The sequence below is a fragment of the Gordionus sp. m RMFG-2023 genome, chromosome 4, assembly GCF_954871325.1.
Source record: "Gordionus sp. m RMFG-2023 chromosome 4, tfGorSpeb1-WG-v2, whole genome shotgun sequence".
NCBI lineage: Eukaryota > Metazoa > Nematomorpha > Gordioida > Chordodea > Parachordodidae > Gordionus > Gordionus sp. m RMFG-2023.
The window spans coordinates 8,996,643-9,012,071 of NC_088778.1; the positions used below are offsets into that span (position 1 = coordinate 8,996,643).

General features: G+C 28.0%; 1 protein-coding gene across 3 annotated transcripts in view; it reads left to right on the top strand.

The window, feature by feature from the left end:
- Window positions 1-15,429, top strand: part of LOC135929182 (uncharacterized) — a 31,675-nt gene that overhangs the window by 14,199 nt on the left and 2,047 nt on the right. For 2 of the 3 annotated variants that reach the window (XM_065465727.1, XM_065465728.1), the window contains exons 2-11: window positions 2,155-2,743; window positions 2,976-3,074; window positions 6,530-6,842; window positions 6,980-7,154; window positions 7,630-7,707; window positions 8,114-8,671; window positions 9,195-9,395; window positions 10,527-10,658; window positions 11,018-11,239; window positions 15,056-15,188. In XM_065465727.1, the coding sequence (XP_065321799.1) occupies window positions 2,287-2,743; window positions 2,976-3,074; window positions 6,530-6,842; window positions 6,980-7,154; window positions 7,630-7,707; window positions 8,114-8,671; window positions 9,195-9,395; window positions 10,527-10,658; window positions 11,018-11,239; window positions 15,056-15,188 (2,368 nt within the window). In that variant the 5' untranslated portion in view covers window positions 2,155-2,286. The remainder of the gene's footprint in view (window positions 1-2,154; window positions 2,744-2,975; window positions 3,075-6,529; window positions 6,843-6,979; window positions 7,155-7,629; window positions 7,708-8,113; window positions 8,672-9,194; window positions 9,396-10,526; window positions 10,659-11,017; window positions 11,240-15,055; window positions 15,189-15,429) is intronic. The other variant, XM_065465729.1, reaches the window with a different exon arrangement.

Sequence of the window (15,429 nt, forward strand, 5' to 3'; positions counted from 1 at the left end):
AGAGGACAAAAAATTTTTTCGCTAAGATCCTAATATTTTTTGTTCCTCGCGCGATCCAAGTCCGATCCAAATTTTGGACTGATAAAAGTACCATTTTTTTAAAGAAAAACGAAATTATTATAAGCGCACTAAAGAATAATGAAACCGACCTAGTATGAGAAAATTACCTGAGATTCGAAGTTGGACTTAGACATGTTCCTCCAGGACCTGGTGACCACTGGCTCTGTTTATGAACCTTTTATGATAATTTTATATCTTGATCATGTGCTCATAAATGTTATAACCCGTTCGAACCTGTTCGATCAATTCGCATAAAGGCAGAAATTATTATCTTACTTTTCTTATTACTGCGTTTTAATATGTTCTCCCTCTTTCTTGAGAAGTAAAAATTGTAATTATCTGATCAGACTAACGCATACCGACTAGGTTCAAACTTATGATATGGATTCGTTGTTTTTGATTAAAGTAAAACTTTTATCGCTTAAATATTTCGTCGCTTAGGCAAAAAATTTTTTTGCTCTTAGATGGCAATAAGGCTTCAACATCTATTAACGAAAATTTCGAGGCTTGCATAATATTATTTTGGCTAAAATCTTAATTTATAAATAGCTAAATGAGCCGTTTAACAACACTACACTGGACTCATCATATATATTTTTTTAAATATTATATTGTATATAATTTTAAGATAATTGTTGTTTGAATTTGTTTTAAAAATTATATTTACCTAGTTATACATTTATAATTAGGAGGAACAAACAAACCATTAATTAGTTCCTAAAATAATAAGGATTTCCTTTGTTATATTGTATTTAAAATTAGTCAGTTTTTACCACAGTTTTTAAAAAAAAATGTAATTATTTAAGGCAGAGATTTTTCAGAGTTCGTAATATTAAGCTCTGTCTAGTTGTAAATTTTTTTTTTCATTTTCAAAACCAGATTTTGTTAAATTATACTACTTTATGCCAAGGGGCGGGTTCTGGACCCATCCTATAGGTTTCTGGTGTAATAATGCCACTGGTAACAAAAAAATGAAATTTTAGTTACTTTTTTAATTTTAAAGTAACGTTTTTATTACAATAGATCTCTGTAAATGAAGAGTTCTGGCCTACGATTTTTTCTATCTAATCTTTCTCATCTACAATTATTTAAAATTAGTTTTTGCCAGAATTTTCATAGGTGGATGGAGGCGGATCTGATTTTTAAAAAGAATGAAATGTAATATCGATATTTTTTTTACGCCATCAGAATTCAAACAAAATTTTTTTTTTGCCAAGTAGATATATTATTCGATAATTATCGTAATTCATAAAGTGCATTAATCATTCTTTTCATCTTGAATTATCGATTACTTACGACACATTTAATGAACCGTATACAATATAATATAATTTTTTTTAAATAAAAAGAAAATTTTAAAAGGGAAAAATGACATCTTTAAAATATTTTTTGTAAATGAATATGTATAATATATCTATAAGTACATAATTTTTCAAAAAATATGTTAAATAATCCTTCAAACAAGAATAGATTTTCATTTTATAGATTTGTAAAAAAAAATCAGATATAAAATGTTTTAAATTTGTTACAAAAAGTAATGATTTATTTTTAAAATATAAACTCCAAGGAAAATTGTGAATTAAATTATATTTAATTTATAATTTTTTTTTAAAAAAAATCGTATACTTTATATCAACCTATAAAATTAATTCCAGTTTGTCTATCCTCCTGAATACAAAGACAATGATGGCTTTTAAATGGTATATTATACCTCTTATATACGGATAATATATCTCGAGGAAATTTTTGATCAGGGGTTTAGCTAGACGCGTTTAATTTTTTTTTTCCCGACCCTTAAAATAAATTTGTAACAAGTTTTCCGAGCGATGATCCATAATAATTTTTTGATATGAAAAGACGATTTGCTTAAGACCACATAAATAATATTGTGCACAAAATATCTGGCTTGGAAATCTATATTTTTGGTTCTGACCTTTAATAGGCACTTTGTAAATGTCTGCTAAATTTCAAGGGAAAAAATTTTATTAGAAAAATTATTTTTCGTGTCGACCGACATCTTCTAATGCACACCATAAAATAATAAGCAATTTAATTTGCTATTTTATTAATCAAAATGTATAATTTACAATTTAGATTAATCCATGGACTAACTTTTTGCGGAGCTTAGCGATTTTTCATTTATCATTTACCAAGTTATGGCATTCTTAATTTTAAAAAGTTTCCGGACCACGAATATATTTTTATTGGTCTAATACCACTCAAATAATGACGAAAGTAGGCGAGCCTAATTTCGCGTTCAACGGGCATGGCCACCACGATCCTTACGACCACGATTATTTCGACTATTTGCCTATTCATCAAACCAACGGCTCCAATATCACTAATTGTATCCCCAGGGGCAATGTTTCAGGGGAAACTGGTGCTGCGACCACCTTAAAGTATACTTATAATCAACCTCGCTTGATATTGGATAGGACGAGAGCTCTCCAATCGAAACAGCTATTGCTTCAAAAGCGAAACGCTCGTATATTGAATATCGATACGACAGATGGTGGTGATGATGACATTAACATGGCACATAATCTTTCTAGCCTTTGCAATTGCGAGCCAATATTGTCCTCGAGTGAACAGGCCGCCAGAGGGGTCTTAGTTAACCGGCGACATGCCATAAACTTAGCAAAGAGGACATTTTTGTCAACCACTTCTCACCTTTCCGATAAAGGTAATAATTATATTTTTAAAAAAAGATTATTTGGTAAAATTTAAAAGTTTTCCTCTTAATTTTTATAATCCAGTGATAATATCTGATTAAGTTTTTGGAAATATTTAGCCAATTCGACATTTTTTTTATTTAAAAAAAACAAATAATGTCGGCACAGCCCTTTATCTTAGATACAACTATTCTCGGTACATAAATCTTTAATGTTGAAAAAATATATATTTTTTTAAAATAGTCAATCGAAATACACCGAATGGCTTAACTGGAAAAAAATATGGTACTCCGTCTTTTGCAAGCTCTAAAATTCGTATTGCTGATGAAAAAGAAAATTACGGTATTAAATGCATACTAATGAATTGACAATTTTTATAATAATCTACATAGAGAAAAAAGTAACTCGCGGAGAATCACATTGACAGTAAGATACATTTTCCTAAAAATATATTTGTATAATAAGCTGCATCAGGAAACCTGTAAAAACGGAAATTTCTAATACCCCTAGTAGAGATCTATAGTGGGACGTCAAGTCCGCCCTCTTGTTATTTTAAAAATTTATTAACTCGAGCGCCCGCCCACCCTTGGCTTTTTTAATTTACCCGCTCGCCTATTTATCTAAAAATTTTGTTCAACTCGCCCACCCAATACATAAAAATTATTTTAATGGCTGGTTCGTATACTTGGTTAATTACTATATTTTTAGCCGTTTAAACCAATTTTTAACCGGTAAAGAAATCACACTTGCCTTGGGATTTTTCTTAAAAATATACTAGCTCAAATTTGAAAGAAATTAATATAAATTCCCACTAGCGCCTATAGATTAAGTCGAACTAGCCGACATTTATCTATTACTCAACGATAGGTTTGGCTCTTTATTTATTTAAATGTATTTTTTAGGACTGTGGGCCGATATTTTTAAAATCCCGATCCGATATTTTTTTTAATGATTTGGTTATTTTATAATTGTATATATAATTTTTTTTATTTTATAAAATTTCATAATAATAAATTATTGTAAGGAACTGAAATACACTTTATTTGTTTTGTTACACTATTTCTTATATTATGCAACAAGAGAAAGATTAAATATCTAACAAGTCACATTTAGCTTGTGTTGTTAAAGGGCTCGATTTAGCCATTTTTTAAAAGCGGTTAACTCAAGATTTTGGCCAAAAGTAAATTATTCACCCTTATTAATTTTGCCACAAATGACAGAAAGGTTTAGACTCAGATAGCGAAATTTTTAGACCTGGTAGTTGTATTATAGCTAAAATCTTGATTTAGCCCTTAAGCAGCTTAAAATGTAATTGCGAATTAGGAAATATAACAGAACGCACAAATTGATCATTTGCGTTACTGATCCTTTGTTATTGAGAATGCCTTTTTTTGTGTATTGTTCTATTCAAAATTTTAACTAATTTATAAAAAAGTATTGGTTTTTATAAATTATATTATCGTCTGTCTTTTTATTTCATTAATTTCTAAATATTCCATTTTAAAGGTAAGTTATCTTTTTATATTAAATATATATTATATATGTTAAATTTAATGTACATAAAATTAAACAATTAGGAAATGATTCTTAGTTCCCTCTTCATTATTTTTATTCGGCTTTCTTACGAAAAATACCGAGTTCTTAAAGAACTGGCCGTATATCAGCATATAAAATGAATGAATTAAAAAGTATTGAAAAAAATTAAACCTGTGAGCGTTTTTTATGTTTCTAACGCCAAGCGATAATTTATTCAATTTACACGATACAATTTGAAATTCTTACTTTCCTTTCTATTTGTACGAACTATTATACTTAACCGAACAATCACAAATAATATTAAAACACAAAGTGATGAATCAACAATATCCAACAAAAATATAGTTAAGAATATAATAATGAATTTTTGGTAACTGTTAAAACATGAAAAATTACGCATCCGGGTCTAAGAAAGGAATCCTGGGATGATTACTATTTTGATACCCATATCTAATATTTATGTAAATTTTTGAAAAATAATCAACGATATCAAATTTTTAGGTTATAAAAAAATACTTGACCCATCAAAGACCTAGAGCCAACTCCCTTTTATTATCCAATTTTATAAAATGTTTGAAAACATTACTCACATGTAGACCCAGCAGTCAGAATATTTTTTAATATGCTTTAATTAGATATCCCTATCTAATTTTTGTTATAACCCTCCCCTCACCCCCACGTGATCAAATCGCATCCATTAGATTTTGAGATAATATCATTGATTATAGTTAGGGTTGTTAAATGGCTCGATTTTTAAAAACAGCTAATCCAATATGTTAATCAAAAAATAATACGCAAGCCTGGAGATTTTGCTCATAGATGGCAGAAATGTTTGAATTGAACATCTATTTAACGAAATCTAGAAGCTTGCGAAATAATTTTTTGTAAAATATTGGTTTAGCATTTTTTCAATCTAACCATGTAATAACACTAATTGCAGTCAACAGATATTTTAATTAGCTTTTATTTTAAAACCATGTTGCAATTAATAGCTTCCCTTGCAGTGCATAAAATTTTTTTTAACCCCCCTCTTAATGTAGACCGATAAACAGCAAAAATTGTTAATTCCTATTTCCAGGTCGATTATAACTCAAATATTATAAAGCATAATCAGATAAAATTGCATGCCGAATAATACTCTAATCTCACAGGTTTTTTTGACCTCCGATATTTACTGTTGGACGCCCTGCCATATTACCATCCCCTTTTAAGAGTTCTCCCAGAAGCATGCCTGACTATTACCATGACATGTTAGTTGCCTTCAAATTTGGTAAACCAGTTCTATCTTTGACTCCGGCAACCCTGCTTTATCCGATATTTAAAAAAAAACTTGTTCAATCTCCCTATTTTAATATCAAGAAGTTTTAAAATTGATTAACACATTTTTTTCTTACAAACATAACAATCATATTATCGGTAAAATATTAGCTAGTGCTTACACAATCAAATTTCAGAAGCGCGGTACCCAGTTTCACACTCACTAATTATTTTTGGATTCTGATGGAAAAATTGAATTCCCCTGTTGCTATAGATAGGCATATTAATATAAAGATTTTGGAGATACTGCCAAAAATGAAAGAGTCGATTTTTTTATTTCACCCATCAACTAACTGGTTTGACAAATTTATTTGTCTTTTTTTATGCACTTTTTGCATTATAACAAGTGTATTTTTTTTAGATTGGTTTAATGTATTTCATATTTAAAAAAATTTGCCTCCTAGAATTTAGATCAATTTAATAATAAAAAAAATATCAAAATTAATACAATTAGTTATAAGAAAATTTAGGCAGAGTTTAGAACCCGCACTAAAAAAAATAAGAGTTCCAGTTATGAATATTTTTTCAAAAAACATTGTTTTATTTTCTTCAAAGAACTTTCCAGAAATATAATCATATTTAAATATTACGTTCGTTTTTTTAAAGTTTTACTACATAGAAATTGGGTTATTCTTATTGCTCTATTTTTAAATGAAAAATGGCGGAGCCTAGTTTTAAACCCGAAATTATCGCATCCTCATTTTTTAAAAAAAATATGCACAATTTTGACTTAAACTAAACCTAAATAAATTAACTCACGCTTGCTTAGCGGATTTTAACACTCACCCTTCTATATTAAGCCGAATTGTCCGATTTTTCATATGTGTAAAGCAATAATAAGAAGGATTCATTTGTAGTTAGATAAAGTGTAGTATATCTCTTTATATTTATTTACCCATAAATACTTCATTCCTCAACATATTTTATTTGATTATGATAAAAAGCTACGAGACGGGCATCTTACCTGATCGCGACGACCGGCAAGTACTTGGAACCGTATTATTATCCCCACTTTTTACCTTTCGAAAATAGGGCCATTAATCGCGATGCTAAGAACGATAATACATATCATCACGCTTGCAGCCGCGATATAAATCTGCCCACTTCCATTTTTAATTGTCCTGCTCTTTCAAAAACTTTGTTACCCACCCAGAATCTCGAACATAATCTCATCTCCAAAAGTGAATCTTCGACAATGACCACCTTATCACACGACGGGTATTTGAAGACAACAGTCACGTACACTATTAACAATCAGTAAAAATACAGATAAGATATTATTCTTTGTATTTAATTTTTTTTTGCTTAATTAGCAATTATTAATACTAGCTTAACTTTTCATCTTTTTTACGATTTCTGGTTCCAACTTTATATTTTTATATATTTAATAACAGCTATCCGAATAGTCCTTACCCAACGATTAGCAAACAATTAGATAATAACCATCCACGCATTCCTTCCGATAATTTCCTTCCAATTAACCCGAAGCAAAATACACCGTTCGAATACAAAAGATTCGACAAGCAACCCATCATTTACGATCAATTAATTGATAAGGTAATTTCCAAAGTATGATTAATTTGTGATTATATTTTTTTCTCTTTAATTTTTTAATAAATTCATTTTATGTTCAAGTATAATACTTTTTGCCCTCATCATTTTTTCCAAATGGGAACAAGGTTAATTTATACCTCTATCAAATTAATTATTACTATATCTGAATTATTATTTGCTGTTTATCATAGAATGAGATTATATGAATTTTCCGAATAATTTTGTTTCTTCTTACATTGAGTTATATTCTATGCCCACATATATTTTTTCGAAAATGATATAGGCTTAAATTTTTTTTTAAAATTAGACCCTTAACATTAAGAAATCATAAGAAAATAAGTATTGAATTTCTTGGAGATTACATAATTTATATTAAAAATCATACCTTTATGTTTATTGACCTCGTCGTTATGATATTAAAATATACGAAAAATCGCCATCTATTTAATTATAAATTATATTATTATTTATGAAATTTTTTTTTATAAAGTATGAAAACACCAATAATCTTGGTTTACCGAGAAGAAAAAAATCGCATTCTCAATTGACCTTATCCCCACATGTTAAGGTAAGCAGCATTTTTTTAAAATTAAATTCAAATTTTTAAAAAAATGAATTTATATCAGTTCCCTACACGAACCTGTCCCGTCTGACCGAATTTAGCAAATTCTTGTTTTAAACTATTTTTATTCTGCCCAGACTCAAACCTCGGCAACCTCCCCGCCCCGCCCCCCGAAAAAAAATCTTACCCTCGCTCCATTATTTTTTTTCTATTTATTTTTTCGAACTGGTGGATTCGAACCTATTTATAAAATATTTAAATAAAACCGATCAGATTGGTCAGACCCGAGAAATGCTGGTCTGATGCAAGGCCCTAGCGTGAATGTGAACGTTGTAGGGTGATATATGATATATGCAACATTTATAACTTTTATATCTTTTCTTTCCTCAAAAAAAATATAATTAAAATGAAGTCATCTTTATTAGACCTGATTCAATACTCTGGAAACGACAATAATCATAACGAATCTCCTTCTCAATCTTCTTTTACTTTTGATTTCGATACATCGCCAACGTCTTGCGCCTCCAAGAAGCACAAAAGTCGTTCGCTACTTCATTTAAATGATCAAACTAAACCCTTGATATGTGCTAAAATTCCCAATAACGCGCCTTCCGGCCACACCACGAACACCAATAAATTAATCGTTTCTAACTGGGGCGCGGGTCACAAAATGGTTAGAGCTTTGAAAGAAAAGTTATCCAACTTTTTGCCCGCTTCTAGTAACATGGCCGATAACGCAATCCACCAAAAAGAAGAAAACCATCATAATAATAACAGCGTAAGTAATATCTTGAGTGAACGTTCCGTCAATTTAAAAGATAATCAGATAGTGGCTTCGAAGCCCGTGAATTGGGAAAATGGTAATAGCGGTAATAATTTAAAACTCGCGAATCATGACTCAGATAAAGATATTACGGGGCAAACATTTGGAAAGACGTTGGAAGAGGCCCTATCTTCTATCACCAATTCCGTATAATTTATTACTTAGATCAAGATATTTATTGATTGCCATCCTTTAAACATGCTTTCTAATAATTATATATAATGTCTATTAGTACTACAAATTTCAAATCATTGATACTTGAAAAGTTTAAAATTGATATTTAATGTTAATTATAATAGATTAGATAAGAATAGAAAATTAAACGATAAGAATGCGGTCCTTAGTTTATCATATATTAATATGGTAGCGTTAAAAAGTTTATAAATATTAATTTTTCATATATCATAAATAATTCAAAATACCATAAAATGGTCTAAAATTATGCTGAAATACATTTCTTTAGCAAAATTATATTTTTCGAATTTGAAAAACGCTCCCAATCAATGATTAAAAGTTATAAGATTAACAGTTTTCTGGTGAAAACACCGACTCTTACCATTTATATATAATATGAGTATGACTTTAAACTCAAAAACAATTTTTTTTACCATAGTTAGACCAATCAAATTTTGTACCCATTTAAATTAAGTTTATCCTTATCATATATTAGCTTGTCCCTTCTATTGTAACCGAATGCGTGCGTATTATCGAAACTCACGGTCTGCGTCACGTGGGCATATACCGTATCCCTGGCAATAATACCGTTGTAACCGAACTTTTGAAAGCGTTGGATAAACGTTGCCCTCGGGCTGACACCTCAGACCAGTACATTGTCTGGGGAGACAAAAGGCTTTGGCGGGATGTTAATGTGGTAAGAAATGAACACTCAAATTATATAATACACGCAACTTGTAAAATATAAACATCATTTTTATATATTTTGCTCAAAATAGGCAAGCATTTATTTTTTACTAGAATAATAAATTTATAGAGATTCTATAATATTACCTAAGATTACTAATTCAATTGATTGTGGTTCGATAAAAGTAGATTTTATTTGCTTGATTTTAAGAAGAAGAAAAGAGGGATCCAAACCGAATCTGAACCGAACGGTTAAACCGCTAAAACTGGTATATTTTATAGAACCTGAACCAAACCTAAACCGCTAAAAAAATTCTAGCCTAACCTGAACCGAACCGCTAAAATGCCTCCGAACCGGTTCGAGCCTCATGATTTTATGCTTATAAAATAATATGTAAGTTATTATTAGTATATTGAAAAAATTTCAATTACATTCAAATTATTTTTAAGATTATCATCAATCACATTTGATTGATAAGTGTCGGTCATAATTTTTATAAACTTTAGTATATTGTCATTTTACAACATTTTTTAAAATATTTAGAAGCTTATAAATTATAATGCTTAGATAAAAATTAAATCCAAAATATTATTATAAATGACACATCAAATCTGATATCATATTGGCAGTGCCGGCTACCTAAGTTAGAGTGGAAAGATGCTTTTCAACAATTAAATTTATACTATCTCCTTATAGATGTAATTTGAGTGAGACGAATTTTGAAAATATATTAATTGTGAGGCTTAATAAAAAAAATTTAAGTAAAAAAGTAAAATATTGTTCATATTAAAATTAATCAGATATATATTTTTATATTTATAAATTAAATATTATTTTATAATGTGCCATTAATAAAAATGAAGGTTTTATATATGTGTTTTTTAAATTAATGATAAAATAAAAAAAATATTTTCCCTATACCTAATTCGAATGTAGGTTTGAATACAAAAGTGTTCAAATCGGTTTTTAGAGGTTCGAACCGAACCAATATTTTAATTTTTTACGAACCGAACCTAATTAAACCGTTATTTTTATCCGAACCTGAACCCGAACCGATATTCGTTTCGGTTTAGATCCCTGGAAAAAATATTAATTTTTAAATAAAATTTTTTAATATTTTTTCTTACACTTAAATTAAAGGTCGCGAGTATTCTGAAAACTTATTTCCGGCGTCTTAAAGATCCTCTCTTGACCAACGATCTTTACCGTCCCATTATCGAGAGCAATCGATTAGCAATTTTGGATGAACGATTGATAACATTTAAAAAATTTGTAATCTTGAATGATTTATAAACTCTTTAATTTTTATCAATTTTTTAAGAGGATAATGTGATATACTCTTCTAGCTGAAGAATTTCGATTTAAAATGCTCTAAAAAAAATAAATCCAGTATTTTATTTATTTATTAGTATTTATAAGTGAATTTTAATTTAGAAAATCTAAACATATTCTTCTCATTTATTATAAACATTTCTCGGCTGCATATTTTTTTATGCAATACTATTCATGAATAACTATGGAAAAGGCGATTATTATTCGAGTCGTTTCACGAATTAAGTTTATAAGATTCTCTGATTAAATTCTCTATGATACGAAAATTCATATTTTATTGTCATTTTTTACATTCTTAGATTCACATCTTACCAGTGCATCATTATCACACCCTGAAATACTTCATTAAACATCTCAACACCATAGCTTCCAATTCCCATCATAATAGGATGAATCCAAAAAACTTGGCCATAGTCTTTGGCCCCACTCTCGTTAGGCTTTCGAATGGGGATAACGATATAGGAACATTCGTTAAGGATATGCCAGATCAATGCAAGATTGTGGAGACTCTGATAAATCACGTAAAAACTCGAGAAAAATAAATAAATGTTATTATAAGTTTTAAAAAAGTAGTCAAAGAAGAAAAAAAGAAATGAAATCAGTAAATAAGAAATAAATTAAGTGAATTAAGCATTGTTTTTACAAGGAATATCGCGATACGTGATTTTTAAAGTTTATTGGAATGACATCAAGATTTAGTTGATAATATTTAGCAATATTTTTCATCGCACTTTATAAGTTGGTTACATATTTTTGTAATTCTTTATAGTTAATTTATAAAATAATTATTACCATATTTTAAAAAAAATGAATAATTCTATAATCTATAATTTGCATTTTTTTATTAATAAATCGTCGCTGTGTAATTTTTTGTATTATCTTTGTAAATGATTTAAATCAATAATCATGAAATTTGGGCTTAAACTTTCAAAAAAGAGATTTTTAATAATAAAAATATGATTATATTGAAAAAAATCCTGTTAAAAAAAATTATTTGCTTCTTTAACTTCCTGTTAAATTGAGAGCCAAAAGGCTAGAAAAGTAGAAGACTTTACTCTGTAGTTAATGCTATATGTAGAATCTATTTCTAGAAAAAAATATTATATTACCTTTAGTAGCTTTTCAGTGTTCTTGGTTCACTAGGGTCAATATAAATTTTTTTTCTAGTGATTCTATTACTTGGCTTTAACTGATAATTTTAAAGGAAAAGATTTACTAGCAAATTTCTTTATCTTAAAGTTATCCCACTCCCCGATATGGATGGAAGGGTGGCTTAGAGCATTATTTTAAATTTAGAATGGATTAAAAAAAATTTTAATTTTGGATTCATTAGCTATTGTTGAAAATATCCTAGCCTTGAAGAGAATATAAAATTTTAGGGATATCAAAATAATTTTTTATTTAGAAAAAAGGAAAGTTCAAGTGAGGCCAGTTTATTTGGATTGCTAAAGGAATTAGCTAAGAAAGTGGGGACTGCTTTCTCACCATCCAATGGGTGCATCTAAGTGAGACGTGTTGTCTCTATACGCTCTTGAAAGGGGGGAAGGATTCTGTGATGGCAGCAGAGCAAATTTCGCATTTTCTAACATTGAGGAATAGACCATAATAGAATGTAATTCCAAGTATGATGGGCAGATTGGCGATTATGACACCGTCATCTAAATACCATGAATTTAAAGTTGGTAGAAAGAGTTAGCTTGGATATTTTTGATTATGCTTTGAATGCCTAAACAGAATAAGATTGGGCTAGAGGGTCCTCAATTTTTGGATGCATTTTTCGGAGGGAATCATATTATGGTTATTATATTTTAGGACTGAGGGTTGGCCATAACTGTGATATGGTATTTAGAATATTTGGGAAAAAGTTGATTTTGTCAGGAAATTTTGTAAAAGAATTTATCATGTAAAAGGAATATGTTAGATAATTTATAAATGTTTGAAATTTAAAACTATTTTCGTGTAAATTTAATTCCCTTATAAAATCCTTAAACCTATTTTCAAGTAAAAAACATTTTTAAAATTATTTTGATGTAAATTAAATTTCTTAAAAAAATATAAAACTATTTTGCGCATTTAAAACTTATATTTATATATATAATGAATTATTAACTTTATTCTCTGCTGAAATATTTCCTTATGTCTAATTAATCAATTTCCCAATAATTAAACTTCAATTAAACAGGTAGGTAATTTCCCACTATTCAATTCTCCAAACACTATTTTCAATTAATTTTTCCAACTTTAAATCTTTAACGCTAAGGAAAAAAACGATAATCAAAACAGATATGATCTCTTTTTTTACTTTTATATATATATTTATTTACTAAACAAATAATATTCAAAAGGAAAATATAAAAAAATTTAATCGATAAATAATATCACTACAAACAAAATAATACAAAAAAAACATTCCGATAACAATATCTTATAGTATTGATAGAAAAAATTTACTAAGACACAAACAAAATAAATATAATTAATAATTACTACAATTCACCACATAATTTATTGTTATTTTGAATTTTCTGCAAAATACATTGGTGCAATAGTTATTATTACTTTCGAAAAATAATATCTCGAGCTCTTATCTACATTTATTATATAAGTTTCTTATCTATGGTGGAAATATTTTTGTATCTATATGGAAATACATTCATATCAATTATTTACTTAGGATATCGCAATGAAATCAAAGTTATAGAGTGTTATAATCAACAGTTTTTATTACGCGCAATATTTTTACTTCGTTATTATGGTCATCCTGAATAATTCCTCTTTTCGAGGAAAAAAAAATATAATTTCTAATAAAATTCTTAACTGTTTGAAAAAAACTTTCTCTACCAATACACCAAACACTAAAACCTTGACTCCCTTGTTTCGATAAAAATAAACAAATTCTTTCTACTTTTATTTAATCAACCTTCTTGACAACCCCAACATAGATAAACTTAAATAATGCCGACTCTGAAAACCCTTTTAATGAACAAAAGCAATCATCTAACTTACGCCTTTTTGAAGTTCATAATGGTTATTTAAACACAATCAAGTGTTTTTATAATAATAATAATAAGGATTTTTATTCTATTTAAGTTGTATGGAGAATTATGAATACAATAATATAGTATTATAACAGACTTTTCCATACGATTTAGATTTTCTAAGTTTTAGGAAAGGAAAGAGGATCAAGCTATCCCATATTTTCATCCTTCTTAGCCAAAAAAAATTTCGAGCACTCCTAGTGAAAGATTTTTTTTCCCCTTATGTGAAATTAGAATAAAATTATTTTTAATACATAACAATGAAATTTAAATGAATATATTATGTTTTTTTTCAATAAAGAATATAATATAATATATTATTGCTAATTTTATTTTTATTTGATAATTTTTTAAAGTTTCCTTTTAAAAATTATATAGCATTTCTAAACAGTAATAAGTTAATTTTAAAAAATCATGTTGTTACGTACGCCAATACACACCGCATTTACGTCGGCTAAAGCCGACAGTTTAACTATGCGTAGCTTGAACTATAACAACTATATAGTTAGTATCCTTACTATAAAGAAATCGCTAGTAGTCGGTAGTAGTGCTTGATATTATAAGAACTTGTAAATTGGTAGTATTGATTGAGAATGTATGTTTTATTATTAACTATTTATCTAAACATTAAGAAAAAAAGAAACATTTTTATTAAAATAAGTAAATTCGAAAATATCTACAATTTTAATGATAATCTTTTTCTGAAATAATATATATATATACGAATTTCATTATAACATCCAATTAAAGTAAAGCCTTTAACCATGATTTATAAAATAAACATTATTATTAATAATATAATAACAAGTCCAAATATAACATAATGCCTTAAACAATAATCATTTAAATGGACATATAATAATGCTTAAGACAATAATAAATAAAAAACTTTAAATTGAAATGTTAAATACAATGTAACAGATAAATATAACAATTTTACAAATATTAATTTATTATATCATATGGTAAATAATAGACGACTCTAATAAATTTATTATCTTATTATTTATGCGATTAATGAGAAATTAAGATTTAAAAGTTCAGCATTCTAAATTTTTATCATTTGTGAAAGTTCTAGCCGTGAACTAAACCTAACGAATACTTTTGTAATCTCTATGAACTGCTTAAACCTGTCTTACTAACTTTAGTAATGCAACTTGGAAAATAATAATATTATTTACAAATTCGGCGGATCTAGTAACTAATTTCATAAAGCTAGGATAGAATATTAAAAATAGAGTATATTCATATATTTATGGCGTCCTATATCCTATAAATGAACTACCTCTTTTTTTTTAGTGTGCATGGTTTTTCGACGAAACTAACCCTAAATTAGACATTCCGTATAGTGGTAATATCGACATCGCAAATGCCTTGGTAATTAATTCCAGGCCAAAGGATCAGAAGATAAGCGATGGGATAGCTGAATCGGGTATATTTATTTTCGCGATACTTTTGAGATAAATTAACTAGAGAAGGTCAACCATAGTATCTTTAATTTTTCGGGTTGAGTCAAACGGTTGACTTGGCTAATTCAACACTAGTCAATTTTTCAACCCGATTCTATTTTTTAAGATTAGCCTGTACAGTCTTTGACTTTCACAATAAATTAACAACTAATTTAAAATTATTTTAGAGAACATATTATATAGAACCTTTCCATAAAAAATAAA